The sequence below is a fragment of the Moschus berezovskii genome, chromosome 1 (assembly GCF_049115385.1).
Source record: "Moschus berezovskii isolate FMDL1 chromosome 1, NW_MosBer_1.0, whole genome shotgun sequence".
NCBI classification, from domain to species: Eukaryota; Metazoa; Chordata; class Mammalia; order Artiodactyla; family Moschidae; genus Moschus; species Moschus berezovskii.
In genome coordinates, this window is record NC_142460.1 from 57,350,363 (window position 1) to 57,371,754 (window position 21,392).

General features: G+C 36.6%; 1 protein-coding gene across 1 annotated transcript in view; it reads left to right on the top strand.

Annotated features, from left to right (window-relative positions):
• Positions 1-21,392, top strand: part of EPHA3 (EPH receptor A3) — a 432,011-nt gene that overhangs the window by 396,515 nt on the left and 14,104 nt on the right. The window contains exons 14-15 of the mRNA XM_055433436.2: positions 4,644-4,793; positions 6,322-6,515. Coding sequence (XP_055289411.1) covers positions 4,644-4,793; positions 6,322-6,515 — 344 coding nt within the window. The remainder of the gene's footprint in view (positions 1-4,643; positions 4,794-6,321; positions 6,516-21,392) is intronic.

The window sequence follows — 21,392 nt, forward strand, 5'->3', positions numbered from 1 at the left end:
TAAATTCATAAAATAATTAATCCTAATCTGAGAGCTAAAAAGTCAGACTCTTGTTTTAAGCTGTGGGGATGCAGAGAGGAAGGAGGAAAGGCACTGACTCCTCTGGACATCTTGGTCGAGTCAGGGTGATTTAGTAGAAGGATCACAGAAAATGGAGTCACCATCTTAGCCTAGAAGGTTCTAAAATGTTCTACCAATAAGTTCACATTTGAATAGGCTGTTCAAACAAGAAGTTCTAAAAAAAACAGGCAGAGCAAAAGATTCCCAAGAAAAAGCAATAGCATGTATTTAAGAAGAAGGGAATTCGGTGCAAGTCAGTGAGCATTTATTGGGTGCCTGTTTTGCACATTTGCAAGATAATATCTAAAATAGTTGCTCTCAGCAGTGAGCACAGACTCAGGTGCCTTATGTTTATTATCTTTAGCTTTATAACCTGTTCAACTTTTCATAGGCTTATTATTTCAAATGATAGTTTGGTCACAATTTATTTATGGCAATATATGGGACAAGAAGCCTTATCTTGTGACTTAGATGGTAAAGATTCTGCCTGCAATAAGGGAGACCTAGGTTCTATCCCCGGAGAAGGCAATGGCAAGCCACTCCAGTACTCTTGCCTAGAAAATCCCATGGATGGAGGAGCCTGGTAGGCTGCAGTCCATGGGGTCGCTAAGGGTCGGACACGACTGAGCGACTTCACTTTCACTTTTCACTTTCACACATTGGAGAAGGAAATGGCAACCCACTCCAGTGTTCTTGCCTGGAGAATCCCAGGGATGGGGGAGCCTGGTGGGCTTCTGTCTATGGGGTCACACAGAGTCGGACACGACTGAAGTGACTTAGCAGCAGCAGCAGCAGGTTCTATCCCTCGGTCAGAAAGATTCCCTGGAGAAGGGAATGGCTACCCACTCCAGGATTCTTGCCTAGAGAATCCATGGACAGAGGAGTCTGACAGGGTGTTGTACACGGGGTCGCAAAGAATTGGACATGACTGAGCAACAAACCTACTTTCGTGGGATAAAAGCTACTATTCACATTTATTTTACTAATCTTGAATATAAAGTATTTGAAGCTATAATGTTCAATTTAAAGAGTTTGTAATAACAGGACACTCATCCTTCCTCAAACTCTACAATATTATGAGCTCAGAATTGCTCCTGTAGTTTGATTTCTAATTAAGTGTATACTATGAATATGTTGGTTTATTTTTCTCTCATTTGAAGACAGAGTGCCAAGTTGTTTACTGATCACGGAAAAAGTAAAAAATTTATAAAACTCTTCTTACTCTCTTGTATTTTTTGCAACAATAAAAACAAATGATAAACTTGAATACTTTGTATTAATAGTTGGCAATAAGCTTTCCTTTATATATTCATTTATCAAATTCTTTACACAAACTGTAACAGTGTGCTATTTGAAGGGAATTGGAATGGAAGAAAGGGCAAAACAATCATTGAATACTCTATTAAAGATTAAACACTTTATTTGTTGCTTTATGTATATTGTAAATCTATTGCCAATGACAAAAAAAAAATCCTTGAATACTAATCAATAATCCTTAATCATCTTCATTCTCTTTTTCATCCAGTGATCGCTGCCTAGGGGCAGGATGAGAATCTTGAATGTATGATTATCACTTCATTTTCAGGGCAAAACCAATCAGTCTAAAACATCTTGTTTATGTTTGCCATCAATCTATTGGTCTGGATTTTTTTTCTTTATGTCTGTATTTTTAATTCAAGAGATCTTGATAAGGTGATACATATCTGTGCTTTATATTTTCTTAGTAGATACAAAGTTTTCAACATGGAGATTTTTCTTTCCTTAGTGCAATTTTTGTGCTACTAGTAAATTGTTTGGGGCAAAGGAAAGGAAATGGCAAAGTGTCTGTAGCAAAGATAAGACATTCAGCTGAGATTTTTAAATATTATCGTTTCTTTGCCCCATGAATACAATTTTTTTGACTTCTGTTAATTCTCAGAGTTCTTTAAAAGAGAATGACTGTATGCCCTTTAATTCCATTTGGCTTCCTGAATAGATTCAGTTAAATGTCACATGTGTAGTTCTGTTTTTATCAAAATGATGGGATAGTGTTTGAAATCTTGAATCCTTAAAAACCAAACTTGGTCTTGGCAGGTGCAAGTAAGTTAATTTCTTTTTTAAAACGTTATTATTAGCATTGAATGTATTGTCAGAGAAAGGGTAATATTAGACCGGGGTAAAAAACCCCTCCAAATTTAAATATAAAAAAGGATCTTTTACATTTCTTTTGAAAAGAATACAAACTATAAAAATGAGAATGAATAAGTGAATATAAGTGAGATAGAAAGTAAAGAGTCAACTTATAAGAAAATAAGCCCTCTTTTAAAAAATTTTTATTTTGTATTTGAGTGTAGCCAGTTAGCAAACAATTTTGTGATAGTTTCAGGTGAACAGCAGAGGGACTTCTCCATAGTGTTTTCTGCTTTCTTTCTGGTTCTGGATCATCTTGACTCCAGTGCACGCTGAGCTCTATAGTGTTTCTCACTAACTCCCAAAGCTCTCGTAGTCCAGCCCCCATCTCTCCAACTTGATTTTACTGCACTGTATAAATCATGGACAGCCCTGAGGCTGGAATCATCTCAAGAAGGCTGTGCTCAGTCCTTCTTTTCGTGCTACTTCTCTCCAGTTGCATGCATCCTTCAAAACCCCGTGAAAGCCTGACCTCCTTCAAAGACCTCCTGACAGTACTCTTTCTTAACAGCTGTCTTGTGTGAAAATACCGAAGAAAAGTGTCAAGCAGTTTACTGAGCTGGTTCCAATCGCACATGCCACTCTCCTCTCAAGGATAACGCTTGCTCCATGTTGCTGTGATTAAAGCCAGTGCGACCTTTTGCCATCCTCTTCTATTACATGTCTCCACATTTTCTGTAGTATTACCACACTGGAAACTGTTTTTCCAGAACATATATTTTCCTCCTCTGTGCTTTGATTTATGCCATTTCTCTAAAAGTATGGTAGTATTCAGCTAATGTTTCTTGAGGCTTTACTGTATGCCTGGAACTATGCTACAGATTTTACTGAAATTTGTCATTTAGCCTCACAATGATTCTATGGACTGTTAGTTTCCAAAATAACAGAATAGGAAATTCAAGCATAATGAGATTTAATAACTTAGCTCCCAAGCTGCCGTCTATGGGGTCACACAGAGTCGGACACGACTGAAGTGACTTAGCAGCAGCAGCAGCAGCATTACTTAAGAAGCAGTGAAGTCCTATGAGGTAAATGTCGATAGAACACACTTTGATGAATACAGTGCAAGATTTTGATAATATGAATTCTTTGGAAAATCTATCCCTTTTTCCTGGTTATATAAAATTTGGTACAATTTACAAGGCTCAATTCTTATGTGACCTCCTCAGTTTCTCTAGTGAGAAACTTGGCTCCATGTTCTGCACCACAGCAGTTCCACTACGGCCTTCTTTCTAAATGCAGGCAGGATCTGATTTCTAAAAAGCTCCCGAATCACCTGCAGATCCTGCCTACACTCTGGAACTACTGAATCAGAATTTCTGTTTTAATCAGCATGAGCCCAAGACGACTCTATTGTAAAGTTTCAGATGTGAAGCACTAGATACTTATTTCTCCCTGCATTTAGTTATTCACAACAACTAATTATCTTCACTATTTGCTTGATATTTCCCAAACAGAAGGGCCAGCGTGTTATTTATGTTCGTCTCACCCAGAGTGACTACCATAATACTTCCCATATGGTTACTACTCAGCACATCTTTATTAAATGTATTTATTAAACTGAGAGCAAATTCCATGGGAGTTATACATTTATATCTCCCATAACTCATAGAAGCAATATCTGCTCTAGACTGTAAATTCTCAGATTGTAATCATTATGTGTTTCTAGCTCATATGGTGCCTACCTTGTACATGGAGGGTACTTCAGCGGCTAATGGTAGAGTAAGGCACTGAGTAAATTAATTAAGATGATTGATGAATATATTAAAGTGTTTTTAGATGTATAATTTCATTTGCAATATATTTAATTAACAAATGCCTACAAGAAATTGTGTGTCAAGAAGTGGGATAAATTCTTTACAAATCAACATTAGCACTAAGTTTGTTTGCTCATGCATAAATTTATTAAATCAATAAAAGTTGATTTGAGATATCTCAATTAATAGACCTGGATTCAATTCCTGGGTTGGGAAGATCCCCTGGAGGATAGCATGGCAGCCCACTCCAATATTCTTGCCTAGAGAACCCCCATGGACAGAGGAGCCAGACGGGTTACAGTCCATAGTGTCGCAAAGAGTCAGACATGACTGAGCAACTAAGCACACACATCCACCTCAATTCATTCTTATATATGATATATCCTATCTAATTTAAGTGTCGTTACAGATGACTGTTAAATGTGCCATACTGATTTAAAATGTCAGCATTTTAGCAATTTTCAAATGTTTTTCCCTTTGCCATTCACTCGTTGGTATTAGAATAGATGAACATCGAGATATATCAGAAGAAACCCACAGTCCATTTCATAAAAGAAATGCCCCGACAAGTTCAGTCAGATTTCAGATGACATATAGTATGTTTATAGTATGTTTTAGTCATTGATCTTGTATGTATATATGATTTTACATCCAAAGGGAGGAAAGATCCCAATCCGGTGGACATCACCAGAAGCCATAGCCTACCGCAAATTCACATCAGCCAGCGACGTATGGAGTTACGGGATTGTTCTCTGGGAGGTGATGTCCTATGGAGAGAGACCATACTGGGAGATGTCCAATCAGGATGTAAGTATTTGTAGTCTATGAGTTATGGGTTCAGATTAAGAGATCAAGCTGTGCAAGGAAGTGGAGCATAATGAAACCAGGTGGCTCCCAGTTTGTGACATTGAAACAGAATACTTAGAAGAAACGAAATTGTTTCCAAATCTCATAAAGATATTAATTGAGTTGCTCTGACAGCTTCACATTTTTCCCTAAAGCAGGGGTTTAGAAGTGAGACAAAAGGAAAACATTTGTAATAAAATGTAATTAAATAAGTGCCTGACAAAATGGCCAATAGATATCAAGAAATGTTTGAATTATTTTTGCTACAAAATTGTCTCAGGGTAACATTAGTAAGATACACTCTGCCATCCTTTGTAGATTCAATTAATGCATCTGTGCCAACATTTTGTTTACTTAAATATAGTATTTCCCAAAGTCAGACAAAACAATCAATCTCTAACATGTTTCTTATAATGTATTAAACTTGCACATGAAGTTAGTTATACAAATTGAAGTCTCGATATAGAGAAAATAATCGTTAACTTTCTTTTACAACTGTGATATGATTTTTCAAAAGGATTTTTGTTTTTATAAGTCATGCTTTGCTAATGCTTAGCGCAAGGATGCTATTGGCATATGGATTCAGCACACAGGGAGTTTTCTTTATGCTTAGCCAGAAACTGAGCATGATCTCAAAGACACATAAGAAGGAAAGCTGAGATGCTTTTAGTCATTTCCTACACACCACATATAAAATTGCTTTTAATGTATTTGGATATAAAAACCTTTCTGAACTTCTTCAAACAAGCCATGTTTTATAAAGACACTGGGAAAATCAGACTCACTTTTCCACATCTCTATTTTCCAAATTCTTTCTGTATCAGAGGATCTCAAAATGTGCTCTCTGGACCAACAGCTTTAAAAAGGTCTGGGAATTTGTAGGGATGCAAATTCTCAGGACTTTCCTCAGAGTTATTGAATCAAAGATTAGCTATTTGTGTATTAATAACTTCTCCAGATGATTCTGATACAAAGTAATGTTTGAAAATCATGATTTTACATGATTTAAAAATGCTGATTACCTAGGAGTCATTTAATTGTTCAACCCATGGGCTTTTAACAAAGGAACTGACTATGATTTGAGAGGTACCATTTGAACTGTGATATAACTAAAAATCTGTGGTATTTTTTCTGCATTCATCCATTTATATATAATTTTCACAGAAATATGTATTACCACATAAGAGTTTCTTTATAGTTTTCTAAATTTCCGGTATCTTAGAACATTTCTTTTGATTTTAATCTAGAAAGTTACTGAACTAACTTTTCTTTCCTAAATCCACTTTCTCTGTCTCAATCTTATTTATATAACATTTTCAGAGATGAATAATATTTAGTTAATAAACTGTTATCCTTTTAAGAAATTTAAAATGAAAACCTTTTCACTTTACTTTGAAATATATGTGTAAGTGTGACCTGCCCCAAAAGAAGTATTATAATAAAAGAATTCCACCTCTTTAAGTCCCCGGAAACTTTGCATCTCACACAGGTAATTAAAGCTGTGGATGAAGGCTATCGACTGCCACCCCCCATGGACTGCCCAGCTGCATTGTATCAGCTGATGCTAGACTGCTGGCAGAAAGACAGAAACAACAGACCCAAGTTTGAGCAGATTGTCAGCATTCTGGACAAGCTTATCCGGAACCCAGGCAGTCTGAAGATCATCACCAGTGCGGCAGCAAGGTGACACATTTGATTTTACATCCTGCACTCTCTCTGAGATGAATGTATTTTTATCTCTAAGGTATTAATTTTTCTCTTCCACTCCTCCAACTGCATACTTTGACACTTATATTCCTCAAGATTAGAAAGACATGTTTTGTTTTTTCTTTATAAACTTTCAGGAGGAAATTTCATTCTGTTTAATGACACTGATAAAGTTCTGATACTGGTTAACTTGCATCTTACCTAGAAGCACGTATACATTCAGGCTTCAGGATTTGCACAATAGAAACCCTGAACACATAGATTCTTTCCACTCTCTGTTACTTAAAAAAAAAAAAAAAAAAAGGATATCTAGAGTGTTGGGGAATTCTAGTGAAGTCTTGATTTAATCCTCATTTAAAATAAAATTACAAAAATAATAATAGTGCCACCAAGCCATTGCACTGGCTAGCAGAATGCAATTTTCCCTTGATTAAACAAATCTTTGTTTAACCCATATTATGTGTCAATTACTTTGTTAGACACTGTGAAGGATAAAACTAAGAGTATAATAATGTCAGTGTTTCTGGACAGCAACGCAAATGTCAACACATTGTAGCCGTGAGGCAACCCTGAGGGCACAATGTCCATTAGACTTGATGCATAATCCTCCCAGCTGAGAATCACTGAGTTGTCCTAATGGTTTTGAAAAGTGTCAATTATATGCTCCTTGTACACATAAGTGAAAAACAGTTCTACATTTTGATAATGTGTTCTTAAATTACAGAGTTTCAGTAAAAGAACTACACCTACTGTGCACAAAAATCCACAATATTAACATGTATACATAATGCATAATGATGATTTACTGTGACTGATGTATAAAAGATTTAATATAATACTTTATAGGAAAGGATTTTATTTTTGTGCACATCCGTTGTTTTCACTGACAGGTATTAAGAGTTGTGACTTTCAACTCGATAGAGTACTTGCTAATGCACTTAGAGTATGTAATTTTTTACCTTAATGGAAACAATTATACCAAGCATATATGATCCAGCTTTTACATTACATTTGAATAAAATGTATAAAGAGAATTTGCATCAAAATCTTAATGTAAGTATACAAGAGTCATAGATTATTTGTTAGAAATAACTTTTAGGAGATCAATAATATTGAATTTATTCATATATATCCAATAGGTAAACTACTGATAATTTATCCTGCAAGGATGAATTTCTGTCCTAAATTTCAGAATGAGACTGTGCAGACTCATTTGGAAATCCACCTGACAGTTTAACAACCAACAGGATAACAAACCTGCCTTTCCCTGAGCCATACGGACCTCATTTTATACCCTGAAGCCATTTCTTTTAAACTTTACACAATAGCAAAAGAGTATCTTTTCAACTATTTCCATATCATAAAAGAGCATTCAAGCCATTTCCATAAGGTCACTACCAATATAAAAACTAGCTCATGTAATATTATCTAGATAGTTAAACCCAATCCTATATGGGAAATTAATCTTAATATCAGATCATATTATGTCATTATATATTATCATATTCAAACTTTGTTAAATTCACTATTACATTCTTATTAAAGTAACTGAACATTTTTATACTAATATATATTATGTAATACTTTAATATATTCCATTTATTTTGTCACAAAATATGTAATTTTAGGGGACATATTTTTCTTAATTCACTATAAAAATTTCAAGAAATTGTGCTTATGTTTTCTTATTGACATTAAAATGCACATCTGGGCAGATTATGCCTTTATAAATTTATTAATGACAACCTTATGGTCCCATGCAACAATGTCAAAAGATCTTATTTTTCTTTAGAAAATTTTCTTTCCCACTTTTGACAATGATTATTTTATTATTTTTCATAGCTGATTTCCCCTTCCCCTTTAATTTTCCAGTAATGGCCTTGCCACATGCTTTATTGAGAAAATACAAGCCATCAGATGGAAAATTCCAGCAGCAAAGCAAAAACATACTGGTGTTCTTCTTCCCTATAATTACAAGAGAGGAGAGTGCTTCTTTCCTGTAATTAGAAGAGAGAGAGAAAGTATGCCTCCAATGTCAGAGGCAAATGCCTTTCTCTCTCTCCTTCTCATCCCCTGTGTATCCAGCCTCTTTCCCTCTCTCCGGCATAAGCAGGCTCTTTATTTCTGCAAGATTATTGCCATAAAAATATGTTCTATTACATTGTTTCTCAAATTACCCTAGTAAAAGAATCACCAGAGGGAATTTATTAAATGTTCAAATATCCAGGTCTAACCACCGACTCAATGGACATGAGTCTGAGTGAACGCCGGGAGTTGGTGATGGACAGGGAGGCCTGGCGTGCTGTGATTCATGGGGTCGCGGAGAGTCGGACACGACTGAGCGACTGAACTGAACTGAACTGACTGAACCCAAGCTACTAATTCAGAATCTGCAAGAAAGGAGAGTGGAATTTGGACATTTGATAAAAAAAACTCCGGGTAATTTTTATCATCAAGGGAACTTAGAAAAGGCTACTTATCAACATCACCTCTGCTGATGCCACATCTCTTGTCAACCACTTCCTTATTTTTCTACCACCCTTCAGAGCCAAACTTCTCCAATAAGGGTCTCAAAGACAGACATTTCAAAACATAATATTCAAAAATTTATCCTTTTATTTACTCCTGATAATCTCATCCTCCCACTGCATTTTGAATTTAGCTGAATATACCAGCACCTATACATCTGCCCAGTCATTATCAGAACCATTTTGGCCCCACTTTCTTGGACTCCACACTGCAACCCAGGTGCTCACTGTGTCAACCTGATCCATTTATCTCCCTTTTCACTGCAAACACTCTCTCCTATGACTTTTTCTCCTTCTGACCTAGGGCACTGCAGTAGTCTCCTAATGTGTCCCCTGATTCCATTCTTGTCCCACTTTGAGCATCTCTCACAGAGTCTTCAGAATTCTCCTATCAATCTGTATATATTGATAAATATATATTAGGCTCTCCTGGTGACTCAGATGGTAAATACTCTGCCTGCAATGTAGGAGACCCAGGTTCGATTCCTAGGTTAGGAAGATGTCCTGGAGAAGGGAATAGCTACCCACTCCAATATACATGCCTAGATAATTCAATAAATTGTGTATATAAGATATAATTTGTCACCTCTTTATAACAGATTTTGAATTTCCATTATACTTAGGGGCAAAAAACCTATATTCTTTTTGATAATTTAAATACCCTTGCTCCTCCAGTGTCCTTTCTTTTATTCAAATATTAATTTCTTCATTTTTTAACAATTATTTATTGTATGCTAATCTACTGTTTGCTAGGCATGTGCAGATGATGGAGAACAGTGATGAAGACGAATATGTTTCTTACAATCCTGGAGTTTACATTCTATAAGATAAAGACATCTTTTATAATGTATACAAATAGACAATAGACTGGCACGGATTATAGGAAGGAAATAAATAAAAGGCTGTGATCGATCATTAAAGGGTGGTTTGGGGAAAGAAAAAAAGAACTCTAGGCATAGTAAAACTACAGATGAGTCTAAAGGGTTCTTGAAAATGACAGAAGGACAGCAACATAATGGAAGGACAGAAGGGAAAGGAAGAGTCTGTCACAAGAAGGCAAACAGAAGCCAGAGTACTTGAGGCTGCCCAGGTCATGGGGAGGACTTTGGAATTTTTTGAAATGCATGAGGAACCCATTAAGGCATTTAAGGCAGAGATGTAAGGCTGTTTGATTTACACAACTGCTTTGTGGGGAGCATTTCAGTCTTTCAACCCGAGCTCCTTTCACTTAAATAGCGTGGTAGCCTCAGTGACCAACTTCAGGTTCCTTCAGAAAGTCAAAGCATGTCAGACATGAGAACAGTAGCTCATGCTGTTCTCCTTGTCTTAAGATTCTTCTTTGTGTCCATTTCCCTTGGAAAGCAGTTTCTATGCCTTGTCTTAATTGAGGCATTCTCTGGCAACAAGATTTAAAGGTCGACACTATTAATTGTTTTACAGGCCACTGTGTCCTTCTTCTTCATCCCAACTGTACTTCAGTTGTGTGCATTTTCTAAGTATTCATTCCTCCAATTAACTCTAAGACCAGTGAGATCAGATGCCATGCTTCCCTTGTATTACCAAGTTGATGCTCGAAACTCAATAAATATCTGTTACATATATGAATATATATTTGCTGAAATAATAATAAAGTTCCATTTCAACAGACACACAATTTTTAGAAAAAAACATTCCAGTTCTTTTTCCTATTCATTATATGGATTTCTACAGACACTAGTCATAAAAGAAAAAGCTTATAATTTTCCCCTAACCCTAACCCTAGTTTTCTTTTATTTCCCCTAAGCATAAATCTTATGTTTCCCTTCCTCTTCAATACACTTGGAGACTATCTCAATCTGAGTCTGTGGATGGCACCAAGGATTCAAATTTCTGAATGACTTAGTTATTTGGATCAATGTAAAGAATTATGTCTATAAAGTCCTTTAGGAAAAACAACATCAGTCTATCATTTTTTATAGGGATGTTGTTTTCCAGAGTCTTCCTGAGTCTAGTTAGTTTTATGGCACATTTTATTTCATATACTGCTACAGAAATCTTACTATAATGCATTATTTTACTTTTCAGCCTTCCTTAGAGTTGGTGATTCATAGCAGAAACATTCCCAAAGAATCTTCCAGTGAGAGTGTATTTGTGAATATCATTGCTGGAAGTAGGGAATGTGTTTAAGCAGATGGTCGTGGTGTATCAGATTAAAAACTTACTTAGATGTTGCAAGAAGTGGTGAGAAAGGAAAGGAAGTTGGAGTAAATTTTATGTTTGTTCTCCAGTAATTGATTCATTTTCCTAAAAGTAGAGTAATGGAGGAGACATGAATAAATTTGAAGTTTTGACTGTACATCAGTATGAAGATTTATTTAGCATTTACTTTGTGTGAAGTGTTATACTAGGCCCTGAGGGCTTCCCAAGTGGCAGCTCATAGTAAAGAGCTTGCCTGCCAATGCAGGAGACATAAGAGACACTGGTCAGGAAAATCCTCTGGAGGAGGGCATGGCAACCCACTCCAGTATTCTTGCCTGGAGAATCCCATGGTCAGAAGAGCCTGGCAGGCTATAGTTCATAGTGTCCCAAAGAGCTGGACAGGACTGGAATAACTTAGCACATGGTGACTATACAGGTAAAGAGACATAGCCTCCACTTGCAACAGCTTGCCTTTAAAATAGGAGGAAAAGTTCAGCAATACTCCACAATTAACCCTTGAATAGCACAGGTTTGAATTGTAGGGGTCCATGGGTGTGTACATGCTCCTCCTCTTTAGTCGTTTCTGACTCTTTGCAACCCCATGGACTGTAGCCTGCTAGGCTCCTCTATCTGTGGGATTTTCCAGGTAAGAATACTGGAGTGGGTTGCCAAGCCCTCCACCAGGGGATCTTCCCAATCCAGGGATCAAACTCGCAGCTCCTGAGGTGCCTACATTGCAAGCAGATTCTTTACCGCTGAGTCACTGGGGAAGCTTATAGGGGTCCATTTACACACAGATATTTTTCAGTAGCAAACATTACACTACTACAGGGTTTGTGGTTGGTTGAATCTGGGGGTGCCAAGGAATCTCAGATAGGAGAAACTGCAGATAGGGAGGACAGACTAAATGAATTTCAGTCCTGTTCAAGGTCAACTGTAATATCCCTCAGATTAAGTAATTATTGGAGCAAAAAGACAAAGTGTTTAGGAATCATGAACAAAGAATTAGTTTACTTTGAGCTGGAAGTTGCAGAGAAATACTGTTTGGAACTGAGCAACTAGTGGATGAAGGGTGAAATGTCTACCAGTAGATAACAGATCATATCAGGCTGGGAGAACACTGTACAGAAAATCAAGACACACAAAAATTTACAATACTTCAATTTACACTGCATAATCTATTTCCGGTATAATATAGGATTAAAAAAGGAATTATGAGGAAGGGGCCACTAGATGATTTCACCAGATAATGGAAGATTGCATGTCATCTCTAGAAATCTGGACTTTTGTCCATGAAGAAAAGAGGAGCCTTTGAAGACAGTTAAATGACATACTTCACTTTGCACGTGGAGTTCAGTTCAGTTCAGTTCAGTCGCTCAGTCGTGTCCGACTTTTTGCGACCCCATGAACCACAGCACGCCAGGCTTCCCTGTCCATCACCAACTCCCGGAGTCCACTCAAACTCATGTCCATCGAGTCGGTGATGCCATCCAGCCATCTCATTCTCTGTCGTCCCCGTCTCCTCCCACCCCCAATCCCTCCTAGCATCAGACTCTTTTCCAGTGAGTCAACTCGTCGCATGAGGTGGCCAAAGTATTGGAGTTTCAGCTTTAGCATCAGTCCTTCCAATGAACACCCAGGATTGAGCTCCTTAAGAATGGACTGGTTGGATCTCCTTGAAGTCCAAGGGACTCTCAAGAGTCTTCTCCAGCACCACAGTTCAAAAGCATCAATTCTTCAGTGATCAGCTTTCTTCACAGTCCAACTCTCACATCCATACATGACCACGGGAAAAACCATAGCCTTGACTAGACGGACTTTGGTTGGCAAAGTAATGTCTCTGCTTTTTAATATGCTATCTAGGCTGGTCATAACTTTCCTTCCAAGGAGTAAGCATCTTTGAATTTCATGGCTGCAATCAGCATCCGCAGTGATTTTGGAACCCAAAAAAATAAAGTCTGACATGGTTTCCACTGTTTCCCCATCTACTTCCCATGAAGTGATGGGACCACATGCCATGATCTTTGTTTTCTGAATGTTGAGCTTCAAGCCAACCTTTTCACTCTCCTCTTTCACTTTCATCAAGAGGCTTTTGAGTCCCTCTTCACTTTCTGCCATAAGGGTGGTGTCATCTGCATATCTGAGGTTATTGATATTTCTCCCAGCAATCTTGATTCCAGCTTGTGCTTCTTCCAGCCCAGCGTTCCTCATGATGTACTCTGCATATAAGTTAAATAAGCAAGGTGACCATGTACAGCCTTGATGTACTCCTTTTCCTATTTGGAACCAGTCTGCTGTTCCATGTCCAGTTCTAACTGTTGCTTCCTGACCTGCATACAGGTTTCTCAAGAGGCAGGTCAGGTGGTCTGGTATTCCCATCTCTTTCAGAATTTTCCACAGTTTATTGTGATCCACACAGTCAAAGCATGTGGAGTAGTTCTCTGCAAATATACCTAGAAGAGCTGGAGAGGAAGAGTGCATGATAAGGAGTAAAGAGGTGATTTCAACAGTCTTGGGAAGGACTTAGGCTAGAGTTAAGAAGAGAAAATCTATAAAAAAGGTGTGAATTCAAACAGTTGTAATGAAGTATTATAAGACATGGTGAGTAGTGAGCCATGCAGAGTCACATGGAGTAGCAGAGAACACTTCCAAGTGAACAAGGAGGACTCTGAGGACAGTGCTGTCACTAAACGGGGTACCCAGTGTGGAAGGATGAACAGCTCTGTGAGGAAGATGAGCATTTTGGACACAATGAGACTGAGTCCCACAGGAACATGGAAAGCTACATCTCAAGCTAGGGCAGAGACTAAAGCTCAGCATCCAATTTCAAGCCTTCTCTCAGCAAAGATAATTTTTTCAAAAAAAACACCATTAGAAACACATTTAGAAGGTACAAGTCTCAATCTCGTCATGCTGATTTTTCCTACAAGTATATCCATCTTTATTCTTCTACATAATAATATAATTTCTACTTAAAGCTCTCATATCCCAAGGATCATAGGGAGACTGTAGTCTGTGAATAGTGGAGGGTGTTTGTCTGCATGGGTTGACAGTGAGACACCCCGCTCCCAGCCTCCCATACTGGGAGTTTCTCCTTGCTGCTCCTGTGCTGCTCTGTGGTCAGTGGTGTTTCTAAAGCCTCTAAATCCCTCCCTCGCTTTGTGTAGACCTCAAAAGTCTATAAGAACCAAGAAACTGATTGAAATGAATGAATGCTTCTACAGTGCATAACAGACTATCGCAGTAGGTTATGGAGATTTCAGACTTCTTATATACAAGCAGCTCCTGCAGCTCAATTCCAGAAAAATAAATGATCCAATCAAAAAATAGGCCAAAGAACTAAATAGACATTTCTCCAAAGAAGACATAAACATGGCTAACAAACACATGAAAAAATGCTCAACATCCCTCATAATCAGAGAGATGCAAATCAAAACCACAATGAGATACCATTTCACACCATTCAGAATGGCTGCTATCCAAAAGTCTACATGCAATAAATGCTGGAGAGGGTGTGGAGAGAAGGGAACCCTCGTACACTGTTGGTGGAAATGCAAACTAGTACAGCCACTATGGAGAACAGTGTGGAGATGCCTCAAAAAACTGGAAATAGAACTGCCATATGATCCAGCAATCGCACTCCTGGGCGTACACACCGAGGAAACCAGAATTGAAAGAGACACCTGTACTCCAATGTTCATCGCAGCACTGTTTATAATAGCCAGGACATGGAAGCAATCTATATGTCCATCTGCAGACGAATGGATAAGAAAGCTTTGGTACATATACACAATGGAGTATTGCTCAGCAATTAAAAAGAATGCATTTGAATCAGTTCTAATGAGGTGGATGAAACTAGAGCCTATGAGAGCCTACAGAGTGAAGTAAGCCAGAAAGGAAAACACCAATACAATATACTAACGCGTATATACGGAATTTAGAAAGATGCAAATGATAACCCTGTATACGAAACAGCAAAAGAGACACAGATGTATAAAACAGTTTTGGGGACTCTGTGGGAGAGGGTGAGGGTGGGATGGTTTGGGAGAATGGCATTGAAACATGTATATTATCATGTGTGAAACGAATCACCAGTTCAGGGTAGTTGCATGTTACAGGATGCTTGGGGCTGGTATGCGGGGATGACCCAGAGGGAGGATAAGGGGAGGAGGGAGGTGGGAGGGGGGTTTGGGGAGGGGGGACTCATGTACACCCGGGGCAGATTCATGTCAATGTATGGCAAAACCAACCAATATAATATTGTAAAATAATTAGCCTCTAATAAAATAAATGAATAAAAAAGGACTCCAGAGCCAATCAAGCCAGTAGGTGGCAATCCTAGAAGGAAAAGTGTCTGAAACATTAGCTGTCATCTCAGAACACTAACCCACTGCACAGACTTCTATCCAGAAAGAAAGAAAATGGCCTCTGTCTAGAGTTTTGGAGAACAGTTCCAATGTCAGAGCAGAAGCATATGAAGTAATAGGTAGAAATAGAAACAGAGTTAGGAATGAAACTTAAACCATTAGAAAAACTACAGCTCAAGGAATTTTCCAAAAGTGGATAGAATGAATTGTATTATCAATAGCTGCAAAAGAATGAGGCAAAAGAAGACAACAAAGGAAAGGACATTGAGTTTTTTTTAGGTAGTTGTTTTGATTCTCTTAGAATGATAGATGAGGTACAACATTTTAAGAGATTTAGTTATAACTGAGATGATGAAAAAGAATACAATGCAAAAATAATGCTTTTGATAAATATAGAAAAAATGAAAAATATAGTCATAATGCACATGTATAAAATGGTAAAAACAGAGCTCTTCCTTTTTTAAGAATTGGAAAAATCTTTCTTAAAGAAGTTCTTGGTAGAAATTGCTGCTATAAAAATAAATAGAAAGTGGTCTTAGAAAGATAAATTTTCCCTCATTTTATAATATGTTTTTGTTATTTGTTGTTTAGTTGCTAAGGCATGTCTGACTCTTTGCAACCCCATGGACGCAGCATGCCAGGCTTCTCTGTCTTTCACTATCTCCTGGAGTTTTCTCCAACTCATGTCCATTGAGTCGGTGATGCTATACAACCATCTCATCCTCTGTCACCCTCTTCTCCTCCTGCCCTCAGTCTTTCCCAGCATCAGATTCTCTTCCAATGAATTAGCTCTTTGTTTTGTTATACAGATTAAAAAGTAAGCAAAATTCATTTTTAAAAGAAACTATAGTGAAGATTAGTTTTATATTTTGTATATATATGCAATACAGATTATATCATATTTATGTTTATATAATAAACAACTAATTTTACATGTATAAAATGTATAAAATATAGCACCTAGATTTAAATAAATTCATTGTATTACTTTTATTAATGTAGATAAATTTAAAAATTTAAAAGACTAAAAATAACGAAGCATGACAGATGAATTCATTCATTTCTATTCAGATAGAAGATGCCTTTATTTTGAGATATTTATGTATATAAAATAAAAAAGAGAAATGACTTTTTCTTTAAATTCACAAAATTTCAAATGCCATGTCATTGGATTCATCAATACTATCATAAATTTTTAGAATATAAATTTTGGGCATACAGAATGATATAATACATTCAATATTCTTAGAATGAGGTTCTAAATGAAGATAACCTAATTTATAGTCTAAAGACAAATGATATATTTTAAATACTTAGAATAATATTCTTGAGTCAATTATACTTAATTTAATTGAAATGATTAAAAATATATTGATTCATTGTGATAATTCTAATTGCTAACTTTGTAGGTGTTTATCTTCATTAAGTTGCAGAATAAATAAGAACAAAAATAAGCAGTACTTGTAATTTTTCCCCACTAATGGCACTAAATTAATATTAACAAATGCTACTAATCTTTAAGAGAACAAAATATATTTCTTTTAGAGAATGTCTACTTTTTTTGACAAATATTATATACTTTAGTAGAAGTCTAAGGACCAAAAAACAATCTATTTCTCAAAATGACTTTGACTTTCAATTCTGAAACTGACAGGGTGACTTTCCTTACTGAACAAATATGATAAAGAACATTTTAGAGGAAAGCAAATATTCCAAATACTCAGGTGATCTCTTTTTTTTTTTAATCTTAAAAATCAAAGCAAGTAATTTTACCATTGGGAGAAATTAAACCAGATGTAATAGCTATAACTGCTAAGATTTTGTCCTTAAGGTCTAGAGACAATTAAAATAAACACAATGACTTTATTCCTCCTTAATATGTCATTTATGTACTAGTCTCCTGTTGGGAACTATATGTACTCAAAATTATTTTTAGTTACTGATGACAAGTTAAATTTATTTAATCTTAGTTGGAATTTCTAATATTAGAGATAAAAAGATGAAAATGATCATAAATTCACATTTAGAAATTTGGCAAATACACAATTTTCCCTTGAAATACAATAAGATACTCCTTGAAATAAAAATGTTAGCAATAAATTATAAAAGGAATTGAAAATTATATTACCATTCTCAGGCAATAATATCAATAAATATAGATATAATTAACATTTTGCTGATGAGAAACTACTCTTTATGGTCCCTGAAACTTCACAACAACAGACAAAAAGCACACAATTATAGTGGGATAGAATACATCTTCAACATTACTAATATTTACTTCTAGACTCAGTAGGCATCTACTTATTCATTCAAGAATTATATATAAATAATTATTTTTAATACATGAAAAATAAAGCCCTTTGTAAACCCAAAGGAGTCTTTCTATATTATAAAAGGATAACTTAACATTCAATTTTAGTGCAATACCGAAATAAGATCATTATAAGAAGATATTCCTGGGCCTGGGCCTAGCAGTTACTTATTGACATTTGTCCCGAGTATCTGGGGCTAATTGTTATGATCATTTACAAATAAAGTAAGAGCTGGTAGGAAGAAAATATATGTGTACCTCTTTAAAGCAACAGTATGAAAATCCACAAAAGAATAATTCACAAACCAAAATCCAAGGAGGCAGAAAGAAAGGGAGGAAAGTTATTTTTTTGCTTCCCCTGAGCAAACATGTAATTTCCATGATTTCTTTTTAATGACTGCAGTCTGCGGCCAGTAGGTACTGATTTATGAAAAGCTGTAAAAGATCAGGTGGAACTCTGCAGGACATCGTTTACAGCTGCACGGATTGAAACCTATCTAATTTGTCTAGTAAAAGTGTGAGCTCACAGTGCACATCACCCAGCCTATAAATTTCCCCTTCAGACCCAATGTCTGGGGCTAGGTCTAAAAAAACGCCAATGCCTGCAGCTGCTCAAAAAGCCTACATTCCCCTGGTGTGCATGAAGAGACATCACAGGCTCTTCACAGTGAGAGACAAATTCCTATCCATTGATAAACTCTCCAGATGTCCTCTCAGAGGAGGAAAAGAACCAATTTTTATTTGAATTCCCCAGAGAAATCCTGGAAGTGGAAAAATGATACTTTGCAGGACTGGTTATTCTGAGGTCACTGGCATTAAAATTAGGTCATTCTTTGTCTTCCTTATACTTTGATCCAAGTAATAAACAGAAAGACTCGGTTGGGGTCACTCTAATCCCTAATCCGCCCATCCTGTTTTATTTCAATTTGTTTGTACTAATTTTTTCCAAATTCTTGTTGAGTCTGACTATATTGTTGAGTTTAAAAATACAAACCATTTTGAACTGAGAAAGAAAAATTCTGCATTTTGCTATTAAGCTCACTTCGTAAATATTCTGAATAAATGTCCTGGGGTTTGATTCTTCATACCCACAAGCTCATAAATAAAAAAAGAATTGCTATTCATGGGACCAGGAGTATACAAGAGTCGACATTAGATTATTCTGTGCTTCAGCTACTGTAGAAATCCAAGCTGTAGGGTGTGAGTGTCTGTGAGTGTGAGTGCATGCCTGTAGATAGTCCAGTATTTTATTGTCTCCTTTCTAGGTCTCACTTAATTTTTCTTAGAAAATTTCCTCACACCTGATTTAATGCTACACCTATCAGTTTTGTTTACTGATTCCAAGTCTTATCCAATGGGTACAATATTATATCCAATGTTGGCCAGTGACCAAGGATGTTTCATTCATGATGGCCATGCAAAACCACCCAAGAATATTGTACATGTTTTGAAACCTGGCTTGTGTATCTATTTCTGTAATTTCTCAAATTCTTAGGAAAATAAAACACAAGCAAAAAATTTCAATGATTTAAAAAATGGATTTTTTTTCAGATTAGTAATTTAAAGAATCAGAAAATTATTTATGTATATGTTCCAGAAGAGAATGACTTATAAAATGCTATATTTATATTTTGTGATGTTCTAGATATTCTTAAAGGAAAATAATGCTTTGTAAAATAATGTTTAATTTCTCATTCTTTCTTTTAGATGACCTGTGAGGGTTAGTTAAAACTAAACTGTAACAAGCAAAACAAATTACAAACTCCATAACTTTAATTTGGCTTCCCTGATAGCTCAGTTGGTAAAGAATCCCCCTGCAATGCAGGAGACCCCTGTTCAATTCCTGGGTTGGGAAGATATGCTGGAGAAAGGATAGGCTACCTGCTCCAGTATTCTTGGGCTTCCCTGGTGGCTTTGATGGTAAAGAATCCACCTGCAATGAGGGAGACCTGGGTTCGATCCCTGAGTTGGGGAGATCCCCTGGAGAAGGGAATGGCTACCCACTCCAGTATTCTGGCCTGGAAAATTCCATGGACTCTATAGTCCATGGGGTCTCAAAGAGTTGGACACAACCCAGTGACTTTTACTTTAATTTTTTATTTATAATTAAAACACGTGGGGTAAAGAGGATTGAAGTGGTTGAGTTTAGTCTAAAGGAAAGAAGGTTGAAAAATCCTCCCCATTTGGCTGTCTCCATTTCACAAATCATGACAAGGAGAGAAGTAACTACTCATATGTATTTTCCACAGGCATGCAAATACAGATAGGACCAAACAATCATGCTGTCAATGTTTTCTTAGATTCAGCATTAAAATTGTATTAAATTTTCATTTTTATCAAATAAACTTATTTTTAATTAAAATTATATCTTTAGCAAATAACTTTAATATCTCCCCATCAAAATCCAATTGAATTTACATGTCTCTCACGTGTTTCCAATAGCAGCATGCAGATTTAGGACATGTTTGTTTAGATATCAGAATCTTAACCTCACGCTTACGCATCTCTCATACATTAGGGAGTGAGTTGGAGAAATATCATCAGTAGTAACAGAAATCTCCCAGTTAAAAAATTCCTTTAAAATGTGGGCAGAACTCTGATTTGTCCCTTAATTTTAGTTTCAGCTTCCACAAGAATTACAGGGACATAGTATCAGTGTCTAACTAACATAAAGATTAAAGTCCTTCATGTGTGTGTATTATGCTTAGTCTATGCCAGTATAGACTGGCATATTGTTAGTGTTCATAACTGTTCAACATAATCCTTATGGCTATTCTTATTGTTCATCTCAAAGCAAAGGGCTTCATAACTACTACTTGCTCAAGCACCCATATTAAGAGGAAAGAATAAAGAGAAAGACAATCAAGTGTCTACCTGGTGACCAGTCCCAGTCTTATGAATCACAGGACAATTAAAGAGATCACTGAAAGCTGAAAAAACAACCCAAAGTCAGTTTACCAATAGGATGCTTTTCTTGGCTCCTCAGAGAAGAAAACATGGTTTCCTCCATTTCTTTTTTATCCCTGTTGTTCCTGTGAGTCACCAGATCTTGCAGTTTGTCATAGACCTGAAATCAGACCTGTAGTTATATAAGTCAATCCTAACGGTATGGATCTAATAGAAGCAGAAGATATTAAGAAGAGGTGGCAAGAATACATAGAAGAACTATACAAAAAAGATCTTCATGACCCAGATAACCACGATGGTGTGATCACTCACCTAGAGCCAGACATCTTGGAATCTGAAGCCAAGTGGGCCTTAGGAAGCCTCACCAAGAACAAAGCTAGTGGAGGTGATGGAATTCCAGCTAAGCTATTTCAAATCCTCAAAGATGATGCTGTGAAAGTGCTGCACTCCATATGCCAGCAAATTTGGAAAACTCAGCAGTGGCCACAGAACTGGAAAATGTCAGTTTTCATTCCAATCCCGAAAAAAAGGCAATGCAAAGAATGTCCAAACTACTGCA